Source organism: Taurulus bubalis (genome assembly GCF_910589615.1).
Source record: "Taurulus bubalis genome assembly, chromosome: 11".
Taxonomy (NCBI): Eukaryota; Metazoa; Chordata; class Actinopteri; order Perciformes; family Cottidae; genus Taurulus; species Taurulus bubalis.
In genome coordinates, this window is record NC_136599.1 from 4,316,362 (window position 1) to 4,342,190 (window position 25,829).

A 25,829-nucleotide genomic window follows, 5' to 3' on the forward strand; every position below is an offset into this window, starting at 1 on the left:
TAACTACCGAGTATTAACTACTTGAATTAATCATGAATTGCAGCTTCTTCCTTTTTTTTATACAAATGATCGTATTAATCATCTATAAGTCCTGAATACTTAATTTACAAATGGGGAATCCATCATTTATAACGTATGAAAAACAAAGCTTGTTAATCAAGAATGAAACATTTATAACTGTGTTTATCAATTGCATACTAATGAGTTACTAATGAGTATTCATTTTGGAATAAGGCTTTATAAATGATGAATTCAGTGTTTATTCATGCTTTACTAATGCTAAATAAGTGTGTACTTATTATAAAGTGCGACCGAATTATGTAAGTAAAACCAATGAAATGCAAAATTCATTCAATATTCTGAATAAAACACAACTTGTGCTTGCAACACCACGTTTATTTGCCAAAACCCAGAGCAGGTATTCTTTCCAGTTTCTCAATGGTGGATTTTACATGCAAACATTTCAGTAACAGCTTTATTTTTTTTGTGCACGCTGGGCAAGAGAGGTTTGTCGCATACAAGGCAGGAAATCACTTTTTTTCCCATTTAAAGGTTTAAATAAAAGGGTAGGAATATATTAAAGGAGAATAAGTGTAATAATAATTCATAAAGTGTCACACAGGAGCAACGCAGCGGTGAAGAGGTGAAGTTCAGCCGCCACATCCAATCAAAAATAAAAGTTGCATGCGTCTGCGCATGAAATACATAAAACTATGGAACTTAACATAAAAATGGAGGTTTACAAATATTTTCCAGAAGAAGGAACTGAACTTGTACTCCACTGTCACATCTTTTTACCAAGAGGTAGCAAGTGCATGCGCGACATGCACTCGTTTTGGCTTTCTCAGAGCATTACTATAAAATCTCATGTGAGGGCTGGTGCTGAACTTTGTTGGAGCCAAAGTACAGTTTAAAAGAGCAAAATAACCTTTAGGCCAGCTTAAAATAGTCCCTAAAACAAACCCACGCATCTGTAAATACATCATACACAATTTCCTCAAACACCACCTTGCAGAGTATTTGGTACTGTGTACCAAATGTCTTAAAAAAATACTTTACAGGTGCAGTCAGCGATTCTAGTCCAGTACTCCTCCATGTCAAAGATCGTTGTTCATACATACAATCGGCCACAGGGGGTGCTCATGCTTGTGCCCGCGACGGGGAAAAAGACTTGGATGAATAAAGAGACGGGAGTGAGAAGAGAGGCTAAACTCAAAGTAAAGGATTCATTCAGGATTTCTCCAGAATCGCAGACTTCACCTTTAAGAGCGTTTGCATCGGAACATTCATCTGCAAATATATATTCTGTACAATATACTGTAAATAAAATAAAAAACCCACAGACACAAGCCTCTCTGTGTTTGCACCACCATACATCCCCTCTCCCAAAGCTCATTCCCACCGTAAAAACATAAAAACCACAACCTGCCGCGCCCCTTAGCAGTAAATATTGATGCTGCAGAGCAGTTCCTCCAAGGCCTCCAGCTTCTGATTGGCCTCCTCTATGGCGCTGTAGGTCTGCACGTTGCCGGTGATGTGGTAGCGGATCTCGTCCACCAGGGGGACGGAGTCCGTCTCCTGTCGCTCCTCCACGGACGCGGCGTCCTCTTTGATGATCTCCACAAACTCGTCCTGCTCCACCAGCTGCGACAGACAGGTTAGACAGGTGTGAGTTTTATCCTGAGGGATGACTCTCGCACTCGTAGCTCACAGACGCTAATCTGAAAGTATTATTGTGTGGCTTCAGAAGTCTGGCGTTCATGACACTTTTTGCATAAAGGCAATGATGAAAGTTTATTTGTAGTAAAAGCAGTTTTTTTAAGGATCCCTTTTTTTAAAAGGAACAGTTTGGCATTTTGGGAAATACGCTTATTCGTTTTAGAGTTAGATGAGATGTCTTTCTGCTAAATATGAAGCCTGAGCTAGGACATGTAGCCAGCTGGCGCTCATGCTAGTTCCGCGCTAACTTCCGCTAGCTCCCCGACAACCACCAAAGGTAGGGACCAGCCCCGGCTCTACACCCGACTTGGGCAGAGGGGACTCGGACAATAGCAGCAGCAGCGGCCAGTAGCAGCAGCAGCGGGGAGCTAGCGCTGCTCCTAGCTAGCGCTGCTCCTAGCTTGCTACAGCGGGACACTGACCGGAGGTAGGAGCGGCTTGTAACCCGACTTTTACGGTAGCCTGGCTCTGGCTAAAAGTGAAATAAATGTAAAAAATCTGCTACCAGCACCTCCCAAATTAACACTTTAAATCTGGTTTGTTCAATTTGTACAAAACGAGAAACGTCCAAATGACAAATTGTAGTTTTATGGGGTGTTGCATGTTTCCCCTGCTCCCCGTCTTCAAGCTAATTTGGCTCCAAATTCACATTCAACGCACAGCCACGGAGGGTTGTGTAACCTTCAGCCGTGAGACCCCAGACGCTCTCCTGTTGTGCAGCCAAAACAAAGCCCTGTCTAAGTGTCGACACAGGGAAACAGACACGCACCCGCTCAATGATCCTGGCCATGAACACTGTGCAGTTATCCTCCAGCCGGGAGAGCCGGAAGAGCTTTGCCATCTTCCACATGTACACAACGTTGTCCTCGCAGATCGTCTTCGTGAGCGCCTTCCCGCAAAGGCGCTTCAGCCCGGGCAGCAGGTACATGTCGGCCACGCACAGCACGTCGAACACGATGTCCGTTATGAGCTGAGAATAAAAATACAAATACATATTCAGTCAGCTGCCGGGTAATAATGATGAGCATTCACGTGACATTACCAAAAAATGCTTTATTGTACTGTTCACAATCACTGGTTACATTTCTAAAGATCCCTTTTAAAGCTATTGTACTTTTTGTTCCCACCCAATATATATTTTAAATATTGAGTATGTTGCATTGGTCTGAAGACCACTTTTGCTGCTGATGGTTATTGGCCGATATTCAATTAAAAAAATGCAATCGGGAGATCGCCGTTAATGCTTTACAGATAATGTGATAACAGAAGGAAAGCTAGCAGCGTTAGCAGCACCGGAGCTAACAGCTAACGTACGGAGGTTTACATTATGATGCATTCATGCTCTGTTCAGTATAAATGAGCATCAGGACGTTATCAGGATGAGTTAAAATACAACAGGAATACCTCTTTCTTCTTGCTATTGTGCATATTTAAAACACCCCTTTACCTTTCACACACATTTTTCTTTTCATCAAGCTCATGCCGAACAGTAGGAAACCAGTTTTTCGGCCACAAATTGGTCCATAAAAGGTGGGGCTTCTGTTTTACTGTCTCTTTTACGACTCCTCCGCTGGTCGACTGACTAGCAGCTATTTATTGCATCCCCTGATTATAAACTCCACACAAAATAAACCCCTACAGACATCGTGCACTCACCTCTGTGTCGTCGGTGTAGATGTAATACATGATGTGGATGAATATTTCGTGGGAAATGTTGTGTAACGTAATCACGGGGGTGCCGGGCTGGGACTGCAGCTGCCCCCCCTCACTGAAGTGGTCCTCCAGCAGGGCTTTAAAGTAATCACTACGGCCGCAGAAAAACGCCTGGAAAACAACAAACTCGTAATTATTTGCCTCAGGGGGACGGGGCTGTAAAGAGCTCCGTGAGATGGTTGGTGAGCTCTCTTGTTCACACCTTATGGCACAAGAAGTTGAAACCGTTGACTCTGAAGCAGATGTCGGGAAAAGTAGGGAAGCGGTCGACTCTGTTAAAGGGAAGTTCTCCAAACCCGACCTGTCAACAAAAAGAAGTCAAGCAGGCTCATTGAGATGTGACGGCAGCAGCGATCTGTTGGTTTTTCTCTCTTCCTGCCGTCATGGTCTTACTCTTAGTTCGGTGGGAAGAGCGCAGTCTGCTAACTGAGCCATCTCCTCCTGAAGTTGACATCTGTGAGGATCCAGGCTGAGAACCTTCACACAGATCCCCGGCTTGTTGGACACTTCGGTACGAGGACGGAAGAAAGAAAGAAAGAAAGAAGAGTCAGACGTCACTTCATGCGGAGAAAAAGTAGAGCCGTTCCAATAGCAATAACCAGCCTTGTTGCATCAGGAATCAATGAGCCCTCTATTCTATGCACTGATCTTGCTATTATATAATTTATGTTAACAACAACAACACGTGTCACATGCTACGCGATCCCTTCTGCACATGTGCAAACGATGAGCTGATTATGTTACACGAAAAAAAAAAAAAAAGAGTAGTGTTTATCTTATTTTACCAAATTCATACAGCTGTTTGCATTTATTCTCCAGCTCCTCCATGAGACCTTCCATCTTGCACTGTTTAGCGAGTCGTCTGCAGTCCTCCACGAGGCTGATATCGATATCCATTCGTCCTAAAAAAATTTTAAAAAATAAATAAAAAAAGTACACTATTGTAATCCGAAAAACTTGGATTTGCCGTGAAAATAAATTATTTTGTATTGGGTTTTTTCCGAAAGATAAATCTCACATTAAAAACCAGTACGGATGGAATTTTCCTGCAAAGTCTTCAAACTGAAACCAATGTTGAAGCCTTAATAGCCGCAGCTCACCTGTATAGGAATATTGCAGGATGGCTCCAAAGGCCAAAGGGTTGATCTGAAAATCAAAACGTCTTTTATCCGAACAGATCGACACAACACGCCTGCATGGACAGTCTAATAGCAAAGCTCATAACACACAGCATGACAGATTATAATATTACAATGTTTCTCTACCAAAGGGTGCTTGAGGGTGATCAAGGTCTTCCCGTTCCACTTGGTCTCAAACATCTCAGTGAAGTACTCCGAGCGGGCACTGAGGATGCATCGGTGGGCCGTGAATATTTCCCCGTGAACCAGGAACTTGACGTCGCTGTGCGGCCCCTGCTCCAGCAACCTGGAGCGGAGGGAGGTGTGCGGGGTTTACTTTACTTCACTGTGAACGACTAGAAAGGAGAACGAGGAAGTGGATCATTTGGCCGACTCACGTGTGCAGGAAGTAGTTGAAGTCGTCCCGCTGCATGGCGCGCACGCTGATGCACTTGTAGTCTTTGAGCAGCCGGCGAACCGAATCGCTCAGAGAGCCGTACATGCAGCGCTCGCCGTCAAACGTGTTGGCTTCGCACTTCGCTCCTGAAAGCAACGACGACAACAACAACTGAACTTTTCATGCTCAACATGACGTCACACTATGGTAGTTTTACCTAGTCTCGCATTCTGCCGCAGCAAACTGCAGAATATTAATATATTTGTTGCATCAGAACCTCTCGTGCAACACCGTTTTATTCCCTGTTTTTATACGGCCATTGACTCTGATGAAGCTTAGTTTATTCTCGCCGCAGTGAAGCCAGACACGCCAGGAAACGACGCAATCGCGGCCTCTGCACCTCTGATTCTAACCTAGAGCTCACTGGGCGGTTCAAGGGTGTTTCAGACATGTCTCTCCAAAATATTTACTGATAAAAGAACTATTAACGTGTCTGAAGATTTTACAAAGACAGACAATTTTGCTTTTAAATGCTTGACGTCTGTCTTCACAGGGCTTGTATAAAAGGCAATAAAGTCGTCAGCGTACAGCGGTGGATCTGCACTCCACTCAGAGCGCCGCTCTAGTTCTGTGTGCATTACTTAATTATGTATTAACAACCTTACCATTAGCCAACAGGTACTGGACCAGCTCCTCGTGGCCACAGAGACACGCGTAATACCTGAAGAACAAGAGAGTTCACATTTTAGCTTGATGATGATGTCATGTTAGCCAGTAGGAAGTAGATAGAGAGATAGATAGATGGATGGATGGATGGATACTTTATGAATCCCACAAGGGGACATTGTTTTGTCAGCATTTATACATACAAGTAAAGCAATATTAAATATAAAAATGCACAATATATATTAAAAAGAAGTAGACTGCTTGCCTTGAAATTGTACTTACAAAGGGGAGCTGTCCCATTTATCTCTTACATTGAGGGCCACGTCTCGTTGTTCAACAAGGTACCTTGAAGAGGAAATAAAAGGAATGACAACATGCTGCATGCAAACACAGTTGAAGTGAAAATCCAAACACACTAGAAGAGCGAGGGGTCCCTCCTCATTTGATTGCGCAATGTTTGGTGTTGGCATCACACCATGCGAGCTGCATGCAGTTAGAGTGTCTGCACCCTTCCTTCCTCGTGACCAGTGGTGGAATAAACACGAGTCAAGTATTTGGGTCAAATCATTAACATGCTGGCATGTAAATCCCACATGATGTGAAAACAGGACACTCTGCGCGCGCACGGCCCAAGTGTGGTGCAGCTGGAGCCAAAGTGGTGTAACAAGATTCAGGTGGCATTTAATGGTGCGTTCAGGGTCCTGCTCAAGCTCCAGAGACGGACAAGTTACTAGGAATGTTCCTACACCTCTCAGGCGGTGTGGAGGAACTCTATGCGCACATGTATGTGATGATTAACAGATTGAAATACATGATAATGGATTTAAATTTCCAACACGAAGGCAACACAAAGCATTTTCTTGTTTTAGGAAACATTGCAACAGACGTCTGTCTCTTTTAATCCCTGCGGATTGAACTGCAACGAGGACACCTCCATGTTGTCTTTATTAGTTTCATGGTTGTAGTATTTGATGTGGACCTGTGCGTAAACCGAGCAGCTGATTTGCACGTAAACGTAAGCTACGTCACAGCTTGTTTACCTCCAGAGGAAGCCGAATAAAGCAGCTGTTGTTTATGTTTTTTGATTATTTTTATAAACACAACAGGCAATAACGTTGTGTGCAGCAGCAACCGTAACGCACGCGCGCACACACACATACGCACACACTGACCCCCCACAGGTGACCAGCTTTGTTACCTGACTCTGCAGACGTCGCCCTTTCTGCAGCTACTAAACAGGTCGGACACGTCCATGATCCCCGCGGTGTTCTCGGTCCCCTGTGATGCATCGAGACGGCCCGTCTACCCGGACAGGTGAGCGCGAGGACCCGGTGTGAGCCTCAGGGGGAGGAAGTTGGCTCGTGCTGCTGTCGCTGCTCACCTTTTTTGGGGTCTGTTTTTTTTTGTGTGTGTGTCTGTGCGTGTGTTTTTTTTTTTTTTTTGCACGGTTGTTTACAAAACTGCTCGATTCCTTCAGGGGGCGGTGGAAGCGCTACGGGAGTCACGTGATCCAGAGTGCGTCTACTTCACGTGGTGTCGAGAATAACGGAGAAACTGACGACGGGACTGTTTATTATTTCACTGCGACAATAAAACACGTATGTACCACTATAGTAAAACACACACACAATTACGTGAGTGTTCATTTGACGACAAGTTGTATTCCAACCGCCGGCGTGAGTGGCAGCGCGTGCTCTCGGTCGGGAGAACACCGAAGATCGGAGCTCGTGCGGGACACCTGAACGCAGCACACGTCATCGCGTTTCATCAACTTGTTCAAAATAATATTTATCTTTTACGAAGCAAAACCAGATGATGGCGCTCTTCAACATTGTATTAACTTAAATATGTTGCATGACAATATTTCCATTCATAAACTGGATTATTTAAATTCACTCACTTTTCTATTTTAATTTAACTCTCTCTATATATAAACAAACTCATATATATAATGATAATATAAATGAACATATCTACAAATAATAATATACAATATATATTATTATTATATATTCTCATTATTATTATTTATTTATATATTTTTTATTTATGTATTTAATATTTATATGTATTTATGTATTTAATATTTATATATAATATGTATATATATATTACATTTTACATTATACATATATTTATGTAAATATAGGTAATATTGATATACAATCTAATTTATATTTATGTGTATTATACTACCTACCTATATTCTGTATGTGCTGCTAATTTTTACCTGAATTCTTTGTATTTTACATTTTGTCAATAAAAAAAAAACTTTTGAAATGTACTTATTTGTTTAGACTGGATCAGAAATACCTTCTTACCTTACCTTCTTTTTAAAGTTTACAGATTTATATATCATAATAAACGTGTTCATCTATGACAAACTGCATCTCCATTCCTCTCAGTGGGGCCAGACTAGTATGAGTCTATAGAAGCCTGAATGATGTCATGCCAGGGTCAAATCACAATCAAGGGCAACATGTGTGTATGAAACCATATGTTTAATACATGTTTGCAATATAAAATCAAAACAGCCATTTGTGTTTGAGATCGTGTTAATTCTTCAGTTGGAGTGTGACACACCGCTGTTTCAACAAGGAGATCTGGAGTTGAAGTTTTTCTCGCTCCAACAGGAGATTTTCCCTCTGCAGTTCCAAAATATCACTCTGCAGGCTTTCTGTGAGTAGAGCACACACACACACACACACACACACACACACACACACACACACACACACACACACACACACACACACACACACACACACACACACACAGCCTAATTAGTATAATTTATATCATGGACCGTGTGTGATAACTGCCACAATTAAATAATTCTTTACTAATAAATGTGCAGGCTATTTTGAATTCAGCTTCTAAGGGGTGAAATGCTTTTGACCTGCAAATATATATTATATGCATTATATATATTTTCACAGACCTCATAAAACCTAATAAACAATAGATTCTGCATGATTTCCCAATTGAAAGGCGCAGGGAGGCAACTCAGTATCTTCAAACAAATGATGCTCTTGTTTCTCTTTTGTCCTTTCTTGTCTATTTGAACCCTTTTATCAGGATCACTTGTGCTTTCAATTCATTATGATTAGATGTATCTATTGCCGTATTCATGTGGTAAAGCATCTCAATTGCTAATATGCTGGAGCATCGCAATTAATTCCAGTTCCAGGAAAACAAGAAAAGAGGATAAAATAGTTCTTGCAAATTTGATAAGTTGCTTTTTTTAAAACACATTTTTTATAAAATAATGCTTTTTAGCTAAATAATGCACAAAAAAAGAGTCTGTTTCTGATCTCTTACTGTAGTTAAAGCGGTTTGCAATACTTTGTTAGTGATTTCTCGACTGTGCAGCCGTGGCGTTGGTCAATCACAAGTTCAAAGTTGAAAGCATGTGCACTTAAATAAGTAAAAGCTTGAAGTGGGGTCAAATAGTTTGAATTCCACGTATTCTTTCTCATCAGTTGTGCACCTTGCACTCAAACACCCAAAGAACTACAAGCAGGTCAGCTCCCGTTACCTGAAGCTGGCCGGGCCTCAACAGCACCACATCTCCAGAAGGGAGGAGCTTCGCGTAGCTCCACCTCCACGGGGTAGTGGTCGCTGACTCTCAAGGCCTGCAGGAGGATGACAACTACTGAGTTTTTGTTGCCACACACACACACACACACACACACACACACACACACACACACACACAAAAGTCTCACCATTTCCTCCGTCATAGAAAACTCCTCGTGGAAGTTGAACGGCTTGGCTGAGTTCGGCACGCAGGCTGCCAGCACGTCTGCTCCGTACACGACAATCCTGTTGTGCACAAAGTCACTCATTCATATAAACATGTGTGTGTATGCATAATTACGATGCGTACAACTCCTCTGCTCCTGGAATTGCATGAATGCGGTTGCATCAGCGCAGGCAGACGTGCCGGTCGTAGGAGTGGTCCTTTGATGTGTTGGACGTGGTGTCGACGTCGTCGCCGATCAGCCAGTGGAAATTCTTGTCGCTGCGAATGCGAATGACCTTCATCTCCTCTTGGTTGACGTACGCACCGTCGGCATTGAAATCCCCCAGGATTATGATGTTCTAGAGGAAATCAGATCACATTTTAGGGATGATACAAGTTCTTATAGGCCTCAGTTAATCGAAAGATCCACATAGCAACATCATTCAAAGGTAGTTTAGAGGCCACGCACTTGGTGTGACTTGTAAGATACATAACAAGTCCCGTTATAAATGTTAAAATGAACCTTTTAAGCCCCGCATGGACCTATATAGGTCCTTTTTTTAGATTTTAATTAAACTGTGTAAAACATTACAATAATCATGAACAAATATATTGATGCTACACATCAAATTAAACAAGAGAACCTGGGCTACAATAATTAGTCAGCCATTTCAACACAACTCAAACACCAACTAAAATAATTATTAAAATAAAATAGTTATAATTTTGTCACGAGTCAGCCCACTCTGCATGTTTCCGGAACTAGCAGCCCGTAGCTTGATGCTATCAGAAAAAGACAAATAGCAAAAAGCAAGACAATTCCACACAGATTCCAAATCTATTCACCAAATCCCTCTGCTGCAAAGCATCACCGAGATACGAACCAAAGAACACAGCAACATAAATCGCTGAGTCAGCAAATTTTGAAATTTTATTTTTTTGTTGTTGAAAAAATGCATTTCCCCCAGTAAATCCACACTGATACAAGTTTATTTAACACCATAAGTCATATGAAAGTGAAATATAAGGTTTGCTACATGAAAAAATTCAAATGTCACAGATGCGCGAAAATATGCGCAAATGTGCCGAAATGCAAATTTTGGAAACCTCGCCTGAATTCTCTCTGTACTTTACCTTATCTGACTTTGTTCTGCTTCACTTGTTCAAGTGAAAACAGTGCAGAGAGACTGTTCACATATTGTGCTATGATTTGGGAGAGATTCAGGCTTAGTGAAGCATCATTTCAAGGAGATAATCATCCTGAAAGTGCTTTTTTCTATAGGCGGACCTGAAACTTCTATTTGTTCTGTGTTTCAATCTTTATTTACTCTTAGCCAGCAACATATATACTAATATTTACACATCTGACCAAAGGGTTGCCTTTATTATAACACCAAAATTATTCAAATAGCCATTGTGGTTGCAGAGATACACCCTTTTTAGTTTGGGTATGCTATTTCGAGCAGAAACCTAAAAACTGCCATGGGGCTTAAGGTCTACTTTCGGGTGTCACTGTTGGCCCACAGGGGTGTAGTTTGGCCACACTAGCCTTGCATGCTTTGGAAGAAAAAAAAACTTTAGTTATGCTACTAGTAGCACTTTAATAGCACTTACATGGCTCTGACTCCTAAACTTCTACACTTTGTAGTTTAACTTTCTTGATTGTTGTTCTGAGTTTGTACTCATGGTTGAATGCACTTATTGTAAGTCTCTTTGGATGAAAGCATCAGCTAAATGAAATGTAAAAGATGACGTAGAATCACCTAAATGTGTGATTTGGTTCCGAGAGACAGCAGCTTTCTCAGAGTCAGAGAATAACACGTGCTTGAGGAAAGGCCTTCTTTGTGTATTTGGTGTAATCTGAAGTTATTCCAAACAGTAATAATAGACTATCTCGGCTCAATGGTTGAGTGTCGAAGGATAAAATAGCATAAAAATGACACAATAGGCATCCAGGAATTGAGCGAAGCAAGTGAACTAAGAGGGAGAAAGGCGTCAGGTCTCAGACTTTGAAAACCTCTGGTCTCCAGTATGTTAACGCATCTTTTGTGGCCTTTATTTGTTGAGGAATACAGGTGTTTGCCTTTTACCAAGAACTACCTGATCCCTTCACAGAGACCTGGATCCATCATCGGTTGGATCGCAGGACTCCGGCGGGACTCAGGTCGATGAACAAGGTTCTCCTCGTGTCGACTTCCTAAAAAGAAGGCGTCGGCCGTGAGAATAGTTTTTAAATGCCGCTGTTTACATTCCTTGCGATGCAAATTCGTAACATGCTCTACAGGATTGCACTTCTGTGTTTGTCCTCGAAAATGTTCTGCAACTAAGGTCCGTTGTGCACGACTGACGTTGCACAATGGCGAGTAAACGATCCTTGGCTCCTTGGATCCCGCTGTGACCCCGGGACACAAAGCCTGCGATGCAACTCACATCAGTTTTCCACCTGTCTCTGACCACCAGGAAGACCTCGTACAGCTCATCCAGCTCTCTCTCGGTGTCCCACGGCGTGGCGTGGACCGGGATCAGCACCACGTCCCTCAGCACTGCGAACAGAAGCGGCCTGTAAGCAACACACAACAACACAAAACCACCATCACCACACATCTCCACGCCGACTGACTTAACTTGACGAACCGGCTCCTTTTTGAGTCACATGTCACAGTAAATCCTTCACCTTAACAAAACAAAGTCTCTGTATGGACACGACACACACACACACACACGGAAATCCCAAAACAGGTGCAGGCTGACCCGTGTTGCGCGGCTTGAAGTGCAGAACGTACGGCTCTCTGGCGAAAGCGTCCACGTCGTTCACCTGGTTGTCTTCGTACTGGTAGCAGTCGATCAGGTCGACGACGTCGTCTCTTTTCCGGGGCGAGACAAAGGAGACGTTCTTTTAGATGTTTGGATGGCGGCGATGCGAGAGCGGCGGGATTTGACCTCACCTGTACAGGAACAGGAACTGTTCCTTGTATCGGTTCCTGCCCAGGCGGCTGCTGAGCTGCAGAGCGTAGTGATGGGCCGCGTTGGCTCTGGCAACATGTAATAAATACACGAATGCAACAACAAAAAGCTTTGCTTCGTTCAGGAAAAAAAGAAGGAGACGTAAACTCACTTGTTTAGTTCTTTTAAGAAGGTTTGAACAGACGCCCCGCTCACGTCCACCACCTCCAGAATCACCACGATGTCGTACCGAGACACGATCTGCAGAACACAAAAGCAACAAAAAGACACTTTTGAGCTTTTTAATGCTTTTTGTTTTTGTTTTATTCCATCCAAACCGCTGATAGCACTGGTATCGTCCAGGACTCATCATTTACACTTCAAATGGCACACCGGCAATCATTCATTCATTATTCCTTTCTTGGCTGCGTCCCAAAAAGGTCGAAGTACGCATTTCCAAAACTCAGCGCTTATCTTTGCTGGATCTTTAGCGGTGGAACATTTGCTCAGGTGTGTTTTTACCTTAACCAGAGCTGACAGGACATCTGGATCGGACACCTTGGTCAACCCAAACCTCTGCACGTTGAACGAGGCGATCTTCATTATCTGAGAAGAGAAGAGTACAAATCAGTGTACAAATCACACACACACACACACACACACACACACTCACGTCTCTCTCACTCACCTCGACGGCTAAACTACACCTGGTTGTGTGAGAGCATTATTTCCTCTGTCGGTGTTTATTTGAGAGCGAGGCGACGATTGGCTGAAGGAGAGAGAGACGGTTTGAAAAGAAAGCAGCAAAGTTAGTTTGACACAAAGAAGACAGCCGGTTCCTTTTTGTATTTACAGCGCGGCTCGCACAAAGAATATTACATAACATTATGTCTGCTGGAACAATGATAACATTGTTGACACTCCCGCAATTTCCCCACTGAGGGACTAATAAAGGATTATCTTATTTTATCTTATTCATCCACATATTTCACAGGTGTGGCATATATTTTTTTTTTATAATCTTAGGACGTTCATTCAGTAATATATTTGTGATGAATAATAAGACTCTTCCAAAACTGGTATATGTTATATGTAGTGGTATATGTTATAGGAAATATATACAAAAAACAACAACAGTGAATGTGTCGTTTTATAAACTGCAAGAAAATCAGCCCGGAACAACCCATGTGCCGTATAAAATGCATTTTCTTTCACAATAACTACTAATGCTAAATCTAAATTCATTAAATAAATAAATAGAAACTCTACTACAATGCTCTCTTATGATGGTGTGTGTGAAAGTCTGTCAGTAAGTAAACATAAAATAGGCAGAAATGGCCAAATATTTGTTTCTGTTCGTGGCTTAAGGGCAAACTTAAAATAGTATGATGTAAATGTAAAATGAAGAATATCTGTCTAATAATAAGAATTAACAAACAGTAAAAAAAATGTTGCTTTCTGTGCCAAGATGTTTAGACATAATTTCACTAAATCTAGTCGACACATTGTGCAAACAATGTTAGATATCAAAAGATCTCATGAGATAACACTCAGTAGTTTTCCTACAGTCAGAAACAAAAAAATGCTTTTGGAATTTCTTTTGGAATTGGTACTGAAAACGATACTGTAATTGATCTGAAGTTATGTCAAACAGTAATAATAGACTATCTTGGCTCAGTTGTTGAGTAAAACTAAGCCGGCAAAGGGAGTTTGCAGCTATTGTGACCCTCGGTTCATTATAATAAAACCTCATTTTGACATAAAACCAACATAAATATTCGTCCTGATGTTTTTTAAATGTCTTATCAGTGATGGTTGACGCCTTCCTGTATCACAGTTCTGATCTTTCTCCTATTGTTAAAACCCGGCACGCCCGCCGGCCGTGAAGCCGAGCGCGCGGAGGCGGGTGGGAGGACACCTGCCGGACCGGTTCACCCGCATTCACCCGGGAGCCGCATACCTCCACTATCGCGCCACACCCAACCCAGCCTATAAAGCAGGACCCAGAAGATAAGACGATGCACACACACACACACACACACAGTCTCACACACTCACTCACACAGACACCCGCTGACCATGAGTTTGAGGAACAAGCGAAGCAGACGCCCGGGACAGGGAGGCTTCTGCAGCGTGCAGTCCTCCTTCATCCCCTTCATGGTGAACCAGTCCTGCTCCATCCCCGAGATGAGCAACGGGGCCCATCAGGCGGGGCCCATCACAGCCGTGACCATCAACCAGAGCCTGCTGACCCCGATTAACATCGACATCGACCCCGCCGTCCAGGTGGTCCGCACCCAGGAGAAAGAGCAGATCAAGGGTCTGAACAACCGATTTGTCTCGTTCATTGATAAGGTGAGAGGCGGGTGTTGAGTTAACTCATGCAGATAACTCCGATCCCAAACCTTTATGCGTTATGTCCAGTCTCCACTCTGCTTTTTTGGCGATATCAGGATACTCTGCCTTGGTTTTAAATGAAACAGACTTAAGTTTCGTTTTTAGAGTAACGTAACATCTTGACATGTGTCAATAGGTTCCGTCTGAGGATACCACAGACGGATGTATCCGGTCCTTTTTCACAATAAAACATCTTTCCGGCCTTGATTTTTTATTTATTTAATTTTAATCTTTCATTCATTCTTTCTGTGCGGCCCGGTACCAAGGGCCCCACGGACCGGTACCAAGGGCCCCACGGACCGGTACCAAGGGCCCCACGGACCGGTACTAAGGGCCCCACGGACCGGTACCAAGGGCCCCACGGACCGGTACCCGGCAGAATGAGCATACTTATAACCACACTGTTACAACTCCTTCATAGTGCCATATTGCTTTGTGGGGATTTATGATGTTAAGTTCATAGTAGATGCAAGAGTATACTTAGGTACAATATATTATGTTGAACATAATATATGTGGATGGATCACATGCAAACCCAGTTATTTTCAACACAACTCCTTGTCCTTGGTCCTGGTGGCCACAGCACTTAAAAGAATACACTTCATAATTCTCAAAATTCTGGCCCTTTCTTTTTTATTAAAAGCATGTACTTGTACTTTTACTTTCAATACTTAAGTACATTTTATATCAGAAAAACACTTTTGATACTTAAGTACAGAAAATATCAGATACTTTAAGACTTTTACTCAAGTAGTATTTTAATAGGTGACTTTTACTTTTACTGGAGTAATTTTCCAGTAAGGTATCTTTACTTTTACTCAAGTACGGCTTTTGGGTACTTTATTATCCGTCTGATTCGGTTTGGTTTCTTGCAGGTCAGATTCCTGGAGCAGCAGAACAAAATGCTGGAGACCAAGTGGAAGCTGCTGCAGGGGCAGACGGCCGCCGCCTCCAACGTGGAGCCCATGCTGAAGTCCTACATCGGAGACCTGCAGAAGCAGCTGGACTTCATCAACAGCAACAAACACCGGCTGGACGCGGAGAACAGCGTCGTGCACAAGAGCGTGGGCGACTACAAGACGATGTGAGAACCGTGAGAACCGTGAGAGAGAGAGAGCCTGCACGAGTCATGAGATGTGATGTGATATTCGTGGGCTGTTTCAGGTTTGAGGCGGAGATCAGCAAGAGGAATGAAGTGGAGAATAACTTTGTCACGCTCAAAAAGGTATGTGTGCCGACAGATATGCATGTGATCTCTTTAAAGTTAAACATTTCATTTTTCTTATTGGGCTTCAAGACTGTTAAAAAATGCCACCTTTTATATTATTTTATTTGAAACTTATTTTACACGTATTTTCATAGTTTTAACCTATTATATATATATTCTTTGTATCTTATTATTTAATTGTAGTACTTTGTTTCTCTTGTGAAGCAGTTTGAGCTGCATTTTATGTTTTGAAAAGTCTTTATTTTATTGGCCACACATTTGAACACGAAGTACACACGTGTCTGAGATGAGTTTGTTTGTTTGTTTGTTTGTTTGTTGCCTGCAGGAGGTGGACACCGGCTACATGTCCAAGGTGGATCTGGACGACCAGGTTTCTTTCATCAGCAATGAATTTGACTTCTACAAGTGTCTGTATGACGAGGTAAACCACCATCAAAGTACGAGGATATGAGCAGAAACAGACAGAATGTGAGGAGTGTGTCTTCTTACTGTTGCTGTGTTTGTTTTGTCGTTTTAAAAAAGGAGCTGCGTGAGCTGCAGGAGAGCCTGAAGCAGACTTCTGTGGTGGTGCAGATGGACAACTCCCGTGGCCTGAACATGGATCAGGTCATGTCAGAGGTCAAGGCCCAGTATGAGGACATGGCTGTTAAAAGCCGTGAAGAAACTGAGAGCTGGCACAAGAGCAAGGTAGAGAACTGGAGCACCAGGGGCCGGTTATGTCATTAGAAATGAGAGAGTCCTGGAATACTAGAAACCAGCCTGGTCAAACCTGACGGTTACTGATCTCGTACGTTTCTTCTTCGGTTTGATGCACCAGTTTGCGCAGAAGGCCGCTGAGGCAGACCAGTATGGCGAGGAGATGCGTAGCGCCAAGGGGCAAATATATGAACTCAACCGGATGATCGCCCGGCTGCAGAACGAGATCCAGGCTGTGAAAGCTCAGGTGAGAGAAATGTTGAATGGAAAAGTCAAAGTCAACTGGATTAGTTTGGGCTGTTTGGCCTCGGGGGTTTGAAACCAGAAAAGCAGACTATAGTATAAAGCAACACTTTTCAAGCTTAGTATTCCTCCTCGGGGTAGAGTTAAACACATTAAGAACAATAGAGTGCATTGCTGTTCATACATTTACATGTTCATACATTTTTCCAATACTCTATTTGAAAGGGGTCATCAGCATGCCCATTTTATTTTATTTATTTCTAATTAATTAAATGTATTTATTTTAATTTTATTTCTAATTAATTAAATGTATTATTTATTTTATTTATTTATAATTAATTAAATTAATTTATTTGTATTTTATTTATTTTATTCTAATTAATCAAATCTATTTTATTTATTTGTGGATAATTAAATCTATTTTATTTATTTTATTTAAATATTGTATTATTTTTAATTTAATTAATTAACTGAATCATTTTATTAATTCATTTTTTAGACTACCAACCTCGAGGGCCAGGTATCCCAAGCGGAGCAGCGCGGGGAGCTGGCTGTGCAGGACGCCCAGGCCCGCATCAGGGACCTGGAGCTGGCTCTGCAGAGGGCCAAGCAGGACATGGCCCTGCAGCTCAGGGACTACCAGGAGCTCATGAACCTCAAGCTGGCCCTGGACATCGAGATCTCCACCTACAGGAAACTGCTGGAGGGAGAGGAGGAAAGGTCTGCAGTGTCAAGTTATTACAACTAAATCATACTGTAACTCACTGGTTGAAGGGTCATTTATACTTTTCAGGTAAATACAATTAACCATTTTGCTATAAATAAACCAAATTTAAAAGAAAATAATATTTGTTATTGTATATGTACATGTTTATATATATATATTTATATATATATATATATATATATACATATATACATATATATACATATATATATATATATATATATATACATATATACATATATATACATATATATATATATATATATATATATATATATATATATATATATATATATATATATATGTGTGTGTATATACCTCAAACGTCCACAAGGGGGCAACATTGAGCCCTAACAAACATACCCTCTAACAGACTTTTGTGAGTTTAATAACCTTTATCTTTGCCAGTGCATCAATGCTTACAGTTTTATGTATTTTATATGCATTTCCTGCTTTCTCACTCACAGACTTGGACAGGACTCTATCGTCAACATCCAAAGAGTGGCCACCAAATGTAAGTACCTTTTAAACTGAAGATAACACAGTTTAGTTTTTACCCCTGATATTGCATTGTGTGTATGTGATATTTTCACTGTTCTCTCCTCAACAGCCACCGAAGTAAAGAAGCAACTGCCGCGCCGGCAAAGTGCAATTCTCATCAAGACAGTGGAGACCAATGACAGGATATACTGAGGAGGAAACATTAGCCAGCTGGATCACTGTGACCATTGAACTGTAAACATTTAACTGTGACCATTTAACTGTGACCTTCACATTAACCTCTTTGTAACCTACAATGAGCCAACTGCACCAATGAGCCACGTGTGCATGTTTGTTTATCTTTTTCTCCTCCAATATATATCACATTGGTGTGTTTACAATAAAGATGTTCACAGCTGCATGATCGTTTGTGTTCTTTTTTTCCTGCATTCTCTCTACTGACCACCAGGGGGCGACTTTGAGAAACTAACTGCTTCTCTCTTGATTTATTCCCTCAGTAAACATTGTAAACGTGAGTTTATGCCTTCTTCAATACACTACGATGTTCATTTAAAATATATAAACAATAAATAATAATAAATAATGGTCCATTTAGAGTTAAACAGACCATAGAGCAGGGTGTCCTTTAGGGCGGTTCTACAAGGTGATTGACAGGTCTCTACCACGGCGTTGTCCATTATTATTATTATTATTATATAATATATATTTTCTCACAAACTGCTCTGAAGTGGTGGAACGGCAGCTGATATGAAGGGATCATTCTAACCTAATACAAACACAACCATTCTTATGTTCAGGTGATTATACACAAAAGAAAAACATAGTTGTGAATATTATATTACATTGTCTGCCAATAGACCCCCAAATCAATGCTACTACACACTGTATCTTTAAGAAAAAGTTAGAAATTAACATCAAAATTATTTGATTATGATCTGACAATTGTTGGTGGGGGTCACTTTAACTATGTAACTATGTAATCTACTGCTTGGTAGCTTTATCCATACTAACAGGTCAACATGTATATATCATGTATGAATAATCTGGTTCTGCAAAGTAACTAAAGCTGTCAAATGCACTGCAGAGTAAAAAGCAGAACCGCTCCCTCTGAAATGCATGAGTAAAAAATGAAATATACATATAATACTTCTGATCTTAGTTACTTGCAACCACTGAGTTTAATTTAGGAGCGTATTAAAATAGTTCCATCTCGTGGCACTTCCTGTAAGGCAGCGCGCAGGGCTTAAAGAAACACACCCTCTTCCTGTTTTGTGGAGCGGCGGTTAAATTGGCAGGTAGGTCGCGTGCAGTCACCGCAACTATTAAAACATATCTGTCTGCTTTTCATAAAGATATTTAGTCTCAGTGGAGTTTCTACAAGGTAACTCCTCCACTTCCGTGTTTTTTTTACAAATTACAGATGTGCATTGTTACTGTAAGTTAGCTCTAAAGGACCTGTTGGCAGGACAGTGAGGAAGTACAGTTTATTACAGTGTCGTCTATACATGTTGTAAGCTATTATATTGAATACTTAAACAGCTCTCACATGTTTTTCTGCAGATAATTCCTCTAACTGATTTATATTTTCCAGTGATTTACAACATGGACAAAGACGCCGCGCTGACTCACACCCTGAGGTCAAAGGGCACGTCGACCCTTCTTGGAGGAGAGCCGCCTGTCAGTGTGATAACCAACAATAAGTACATATCCCCGCTGACCGCTGGAGCCCAGGGGTCAGACAGCGACGTGGCCTCTCTCGACGGCGCCGTCCACGCCGCCCTGTCCGACGGACCCAGAGCCGTGGTGCTGGTCGGCCCCGAGGGGTCGGGCAAGACCACCGCTCTGGAGAAGCTGGTTGTGGGCTGGGCCAAAGGGGAGCACCTTCAGAACTTCTCCTTTGTGTTCCACTTCCGGTTCCGGGAGTTGAGCTCCCTCGACGGGACGCTCTCCCTGGAGACGCTGATGCTGCGCCATCACGACCATCTCCCTCCGGAGTCCGTGCCCCAAGTCCTGCAGAAGCCCGAGGGCGTGTTGTTCGTTTTTGACGATCTGGATCACTTGGACCCCTCCGTCGCTGTCCCGCTCTGCTCTGACCCCGGACAGCCGGCCTCCGTGTCCTGCTTGGTGGCCAGCTTGCTTCAGGGGTCGCTGCTGAAAGGCGCCGCCTTCTTGTCGGCGACCCGGCCGGCCGAGAGTCAGGCGTTTCCGAGCGGCGCCCGGGTGCAGGCGTTGGGCTTTCTGAAGCCGCAGAGAGAGGCCTACTTCAGGGCGTTCTTCCTCGACGACCCGGCCGCCGCCGCCAAAGCGACAGCGCACATGGAAAGCACTCTCGGCTTTTACGACTTCTGCACCTCCCCGAGATTTTGTTGGACGGTTTGTTCCGTCTACAAGTCTCTGATGGACGCCGGAGCCCAGCTTCCCGAGACGCTCACCCAGCTGTACGCAGACGTCCTGGTCCGCCTGATTCGGACGCTCCGCCTGGACGAGGGCTTCGGCGGAGAGCTGGTCTCGGCCCTCGGCAAGATGGCGTCTCATTGCCTCGTCGGCCAGAATTCGAGTTGCACCAAAGAGGAGATGGATTCCTTTGGCTTTCGACCGTTTCTCACCTCGGTCGGCGGTTTCCTGCGAGTAGACGGTGACCGCGTTTTCTCCTTCCGCTCCCGACTGATGCAGGAGTTCGTCTTGGCCGCGGCCTTCCTGTCGGGCTCGTCGACGCCCGAGGGCGCGGAGGAGACGTTGGAGAAGCACAAAGGCCGCGCCGAGTTTCTGGACGTCTTCCTGTCTGGGCTCTCGGCGCCGCTTCAGCGCCGGCTGCTGGAGACCCTTCTGGGGGAGCTGAACCCCGATCGGGTCGCGGACTTCAACCGCTGGTTCAAGAGCAGCTCGCAGGAGGCGCTGAAGGGATGCTACAAGGACCGACACCTCCGCTGCTTCCACCTGCTCCTTCAAGCTCAAGACGAGAGTTTGGTGAAAGAGGTCGTCGACAACGAGGCGCGACTCGGCGTCAGCTACGGAGACCTCAGCCTCCGGGACTGCGCCGCCCTGAACTACGTGGTCACTCGCCTCGGCGGGATGCAGCTGTTGAATCTGTACAACACGCGTAACCTGACGGAGGCCCAAGCAGAGACGCTGGCGCCCACGATGCGCTTGTCGCGCGAGATCAAGTGAGTTCACGCATCGATCGTCATTTCACGAGTTCAGCACGCCGCCGTTTGTGAGATTGCGTCATCTGTGGCGCAGTGGTTAGCATGCCCGTCTTTCAATCAGAGGATTGGTGGTTCGCGCCCCGGCTCCGCTAGTCCATGTCGATGTGTCCTTGAGGAAGACACTTAGCCCTTTAAACAGGGTGCGAAAATCCCCCTGTGCCTATTATCAGACAAAAAACAACAACATATTATCTCCGGAACCACATGGTTGTTTAAATTCATTTAAATTGCACAACCCTTGTGAGAAGATACACCTGGTGTAAAACATAATTAAAGTAACCGTTAAGTTTAAGTATTTACGTAAACTCCATTTTTGAACCGAACGACACAGTTTTTTGACTGAAACTCCTTTGAACACCCAAATGCTGTGTTCTACTATGATTTCCTAATCTTTCCAAAAAGGTGTCTTATTAGTATGTGGGCTGTTGTTAGGGCACCATCATACATTTCTAAAAACTCGGTGACCGCTCAAGGAGGCATTTTGTTCATAGTTATGATCAAAATATCTTTTAAAAGTGATTTTTTTCTGAACAAATACATACAATAAACACAAGTATTGGAATTCATTCGGGGTTCCTACGACGACTCAAACACAGGGGAAAGAAAAAAAGGTCTAGAGCCAAAATTGTCTCCAGGGTGCTCCCTGTTTCTGTGTCTACGGTGGATAGAAAAAACGTAAGTCGCTTTGGATAAAAGCGTCAGCTAAAGTAAATGTAGCGTCTGTGTCCTCAGCTTGAATAGCGGCTCCTTCAGTTCTGCCGCCGCCCCCCATCTGGCCTCGGCCCTCAGCGGAGGACTCACCGAGGAGCTGGACCTCTCCCAAAACCGCCTCGGAGATGAGAAGTTCAAAATCTTCTGCGCTGGACTCAGAAACTGCAAGCTGCGCACTCTAAAGTAAAATAAGGTTTTCTTTTTAAATGTTCCTTCATGTCAACTAGACGTTAACAAACCCCTTTGATGCTTTGTGTTGGCTGCAGACTTCGAGTGTGCGGACTGACCGAGGCGAGCGGTGGAGCTCTGGCGTCTCTCTTGACCTCCGGCGCCCCTCAGCTGTGTTTGTTGGAAGTAGGGTTCAATAAGATCGGGGACCAGGGCTTCATGAAGCTGTGCAAAGGGCTGGAAAGTCCTCTCTGCAAACTCCAGGAGCTCCTGTATGTACTTTATGCTGGGCAGAATATTAGTATTACAAGTCTTGTTTGTCTACTTATTTGTATATTTGTTTATTTAAAGGCTGCACACCTGTGACTTGACTGGCGCCTCCATGGAGGCTCTGTCGGCGGCTCTGTGTTCGGGCCACTCGGAGTTGAGAAAAGTGGAACTGGCGAGCAACGTGATTGGTGAGCGGGGAGTGGAGGCGCTGTGCAGGTCCCTGCAGAACCCGCTCTGCAAACTGCGGAGCCTCAGGTAAGCCATGTTGCAACGAGACGATAAAACTAACGCAACAAAAAAAGGACACTCAAAAATAACCCTTGTCTTATTATGTTACTTAAAGGCACAGTGTGTGGATTCGCTGCATAATGTAGTAAGCGTAAGTGTGCGAGTCTCTGGCAGACATTTTGAGCCCTTTTTATGAACCTTTTCCAGAAGTCGGCATTAGATGCAGACTTTGCCCGAGGGAATTACCCACAATTCATAGCAATGTGACGTTAAACACGCGGTTACCAGTGGAAACATGGCAGGCTTCTTGAAGAGGACCCTCTCGCGCTGGGCGATAACGGCCAAAATCTTCAATATAGTTAATTCAATATCTCGATAACGATATACATGTATAAATGTCACGAAGAACTTTGGTGCAAAACAATCAGATTCTTCGGATAAATTGGAGTTAGTGGAGTAAGTTTGATTCTATTTTTAAAGACGATATATTATCATATTGAATTATCGCCAAGCCCTATTATGTAGATATAAAAGGCTCATTCTGATTTAGCTAGACACTATTCTCAGTTTCACCTGATTGTTAATAATATATTTGATTCCTGCCAATAGTTCCCCTTAAAATCCTACACACTGTGCCTTTGAACACTCAATGTGTGATAAATTACACTTTTTTTGTTCATCTTTTTACTTCAGTTTATTTGACTGCGAGGTGACGGGCGCATGCTGTCCCGGTATCTCGGAGGCCTTGATGTCGGAGCACTGCTTCCTGTCCGAGCTCGACCTGTCGGTGAACGACCTGCACCAGGAGGGGGCGCTGCTGCTCTGCCGAGCGCTGCGTCGACCTGGATGCCCAATGGAGAAGCTCAGGTAGGAGTAGGGCTCCTTTGCGACGCTCCTCTCCAGCGATTAGAGGGACCACCTTTCAGGGGATGCTGTGCTCTGCTCTGCAGCTTCCAGCGGTGCGAGTTAACGCGGCCGGTGTTCGAGGAGCTGAGCGCGGTGCTGAGAGGCGGCTCCTCTCGACTGAAGTCCCTGAGGGTCGGTTTAAATGCAGTGGGGGACCAAGGCGTGAAACACCTCTGGGACGCTGTCAAGCATCCAAGCTGTCTGCTGGAGGAGCTGGAGTGAGTCGACAAAATGTTACTCCTTGTTTAAAACCAACCTATTTTTAGGCCGTTTCCTCGAAAATGTCATCCCCAAACTAAAAAGAGTGTATCTCTGCAACTACTAGGGCTATTTGAATAATTTGGGTGTTATAATAAAAGGTACACATGTGATATGTTGTTCAGATGTGTAAATATCAGTCTATATGTTACTGGTTAAGAGTAAATGAAGATGACACATAGAAAGAAAAAAAAGGTTTCAGGTCCGCTTAGAAAAAAATCACTTTCAGGATGATTATTTCTTTGAAATGATGCAGCTGTAAGGTCCAACTCTAGCCCAAATCATAGCTCAATATGTGAACATTCTCTAACCCAAATCATAGCTCAATATGTGAACATTCTCTAACCCAAATCATAGCTCAATATGTGAACATTCTCTAACCCAAATCATAGCTCAATATGTGAACATTCTCTAACCCAAATCATAGCTCATATGTGAACATTCTCTAACCCAAATCATAGCTCAATATGTGAACATTCTCTAACCCAAATCATAGCTCAATATGTGAACATTCTCTAACCCAAATCATAGCTCAATATGTGAACATTCTCTAACCCAAATCATAGCTCATATGTGAACATTCTCTCTGCAAAGGTTGACTTTGATAAAGTGAAGCAGAACAAAGTTAGAGAGGGTTTAGAACAGAGAACATTCAGGCGAGGACAAAAAAATTTGCGTGACATTTGAATTTTCTCATGTACCAAACCATATATTTCACTTGTGTATTACTTATGATGTTCAATACATCATCAAAATTCAGCAGTTTGGGGATTCTTTTTTTCTTCATGAAACAAGCTATGGTTTACAGTTTTCTATCTTTCTCGGCAGCGTGGAGATGACCGGTTTGACGGACGCCTGCGTTCAGGACTTGTGCGGCGCCCTGAGAGCCAGCAGGACCCTGAAGAGCCTGGAGCTGAGGAACAACGGCCTGACGGACGCCTCCGTCCCGGCCCTCGTCCACGCCGCGCAGGACAGCGACCACTTGCTGGAGCTGTGGTGAGCCGGACTCCTCCATCTTCAGCGCAACGTTTAAAAAAATAAACGCCTTTCCTCCGGCTAACTGCTGCTTTTGTCTCTTTCAGCCTGAGGTACAACGACTTCAGCGAGGACGTCTTTGAGATAATGGACGAGTGTGAAAAAATTAATTACTGAAGAAGACGGATTAGTCTCAGACTGCTCACTTCTTTATTTAATCGTTTTAAGATGAAATGAACTCAACAGAAGAAGGAAAATAAACAATTCATCATCAAAATACTTATTTTTATCATATTTTCAGGAAAAAAATAACACATTCACTGATTCCAGCTTCTCAAACGTGAAGTTTTCTTTTGCTTTTCTTGACATTATGTCAAAATATATCTTTAAATCTTTTGAAGTTTGGATTGTTTATCTGACAACAAGTTTACCTTGAAGAAACTGCACTTCTATTTTGCTTCATTTTCCAGATCAAACCACAAATAAATCAGGCAGATTAACCGATGATTAAAATAATTGTCGTGTCAATAATAATAAAAAATCCTTCACAATTCATTGCTGAATTTGGTACTAAATAATGTTTTGTTAAGAAATCTTTGGCATCTTAAGAGATGGTCTGCTTACGGGACAGTAAGCGGCTTCAAGGCAGATCGCAGTGATTTTGTTGTACAGCTGTAAATATATTACCAATTTCACAAATAAAATGTATTTACATGTAGAAAATGCGTTCTTGACAATAGCAGTGCTCCGTTTCTAACGTCACACACACACACACACACACACACACACACACACACACACACACACACACACACACACACACACACACACACACACACACACACACACACACACACACACACACACACACATCTCTACTCCTGTAAGCACAAAGCCGGTGTAAACCTCACACAGTGTAAACCCGCCTCATAAGACGGTCTTTATTCCACACAGAGGGACGTCCCCCGTGTATCTAAGTCCACGCTCCGTTTCCACGACTCAGCGAATCTTTTT

General features: G+C 43.2%; 4 protein-coding genes across 5 annotated transcripts; 2 read left to right on the forward strand and 2 right to left on the reverse strand.

Annotated features, from left to right (window-relative positions):
• Positions 1–383: 383 nt before the first annotated feature.
• Positions 384–7,031, reverse strand: abtb1 (ankyrin repeat and BTB (POZ) domain containing 1). The gene is made up of 12 exons (XM_079225969.1): positions 6,812–7,031; positions 5,896–5,958; positions 5,613–5,668; positions 4,949–5,093; positions 4,698–4,857; positions 4,533–4,578; positions 4,218–4,334; positions 3,826–3,938; positions 3,635–3,733; positions 3,376–3,543; positions 2,489–2,689; positions 384–1,644 (listed from the first exon to the last, which is right to left on the reverse strand). Exons 1-12 carry the CDS (start codon positions 6,865–6,867, stop codon positions 1,438–1,440), a joined length of 1,431 nt encoding a protein of 476 aa, XP_079082095.1. The 5' UTR covers positions 6,868–7,031; the 3' UTR covers positions 384–1,437.
• A 1,076-nt stretch (positions 7,032–8,107) lies between these two features.
• On the reverse strand, positions 8,108–14,511 carry LOC306743529 (deoxyribonuclease-1-like). Its single transcript, XM_079226048.1, has 11 exons — positions 14,380–14,511; positions 12,990–13,070; positions 12,824–12,907; positions 12,474–12,562; positions 12,304–12,390; positions 12,110–12,222; positions 11,789–11,901; positions 9,560–9,717; positions 9,342–9,438; positions 9,152–9,248; positions 8,108–8,290 (listed from the first exon to the last, which is right to left on the reverse strand). The coding sequence occupies exons 3-11, from the start codon at positions 12,902–12,904 to the stop codon at positions 8,169–8,171; spliced, it is 957 nt and encodes a 318-aa protein (XP_079082174.1). The 5' UTR covers positions 12,905–12,907; positions 12,990–13,070; positions 14,380–14,511; the 3' UTR covers positions 8,108–8,168.
• On the forward strand, positions 14,374–18,491 carry LOC306743527 (intermediate filament protein ON3-like). Of its 2 annotated transcripts, none has more exons than XR_013771086.1 (9): positions 14,374–14,656; positions 15,574–15,782; positions 15,863–15,923; positions 16,252–16,347; positions 16,449–16,613; positions 16,744–16,869; positions 17,365–17,658; positions 18,060–18,106; positions 18,203–18,232. XR_013771086.1 is itself a non-coding variant. In XM_079226046.1 (9 exons), exons 1-9 carry the CDS (start codon positions 14,381–14,383, stop codon positions 18,283–18,285), a joined length of 1,284 nt encoding a protein of 427 aa, XP_079082172.1. In that variant the 5' UTR covers positions 14,374–14,380; the 3' UTR covers positions 18,286–18,491. The 2 variants fall into 2 exon arrangements, 1 of the variants encoding a protein (XP_079082172.1); XM_079226046.1 differs by having other exon boundaries at positions 17,365–17,585; positions 18,203–18,491.
• Positions 18,492–19,695: 1,204 nt separating this feature from the next.
• On the forward strand, positions 19,696–25,056 carry LOC306743522 (NACHT, LRR and PYD domains-containing protein 12; the record flags this gene model as incomplete). Its single annotated transcript, XM_079226041.1, has 8 exons — positions 19,696–21,257; positions 22,032–22,193; positions 22,277–22,450; positions 22,530–22,703; positions 23,370–23,543; positions 23,627–23,800; positions 24,669–24,836; positions 24,923–25,056. 8 exons carry the CDS (start codon positions 19,696–19,698, stop codon positions 24,990–24,992), a joined length of 2,658 nt encoding a protein of 885 aa, XP_079082167.1. The 3' UTR covers positions 24,993–25,056.
• Between the last annotated feature and the right edge of the window lie 773 nt (positions 25,057–25,829).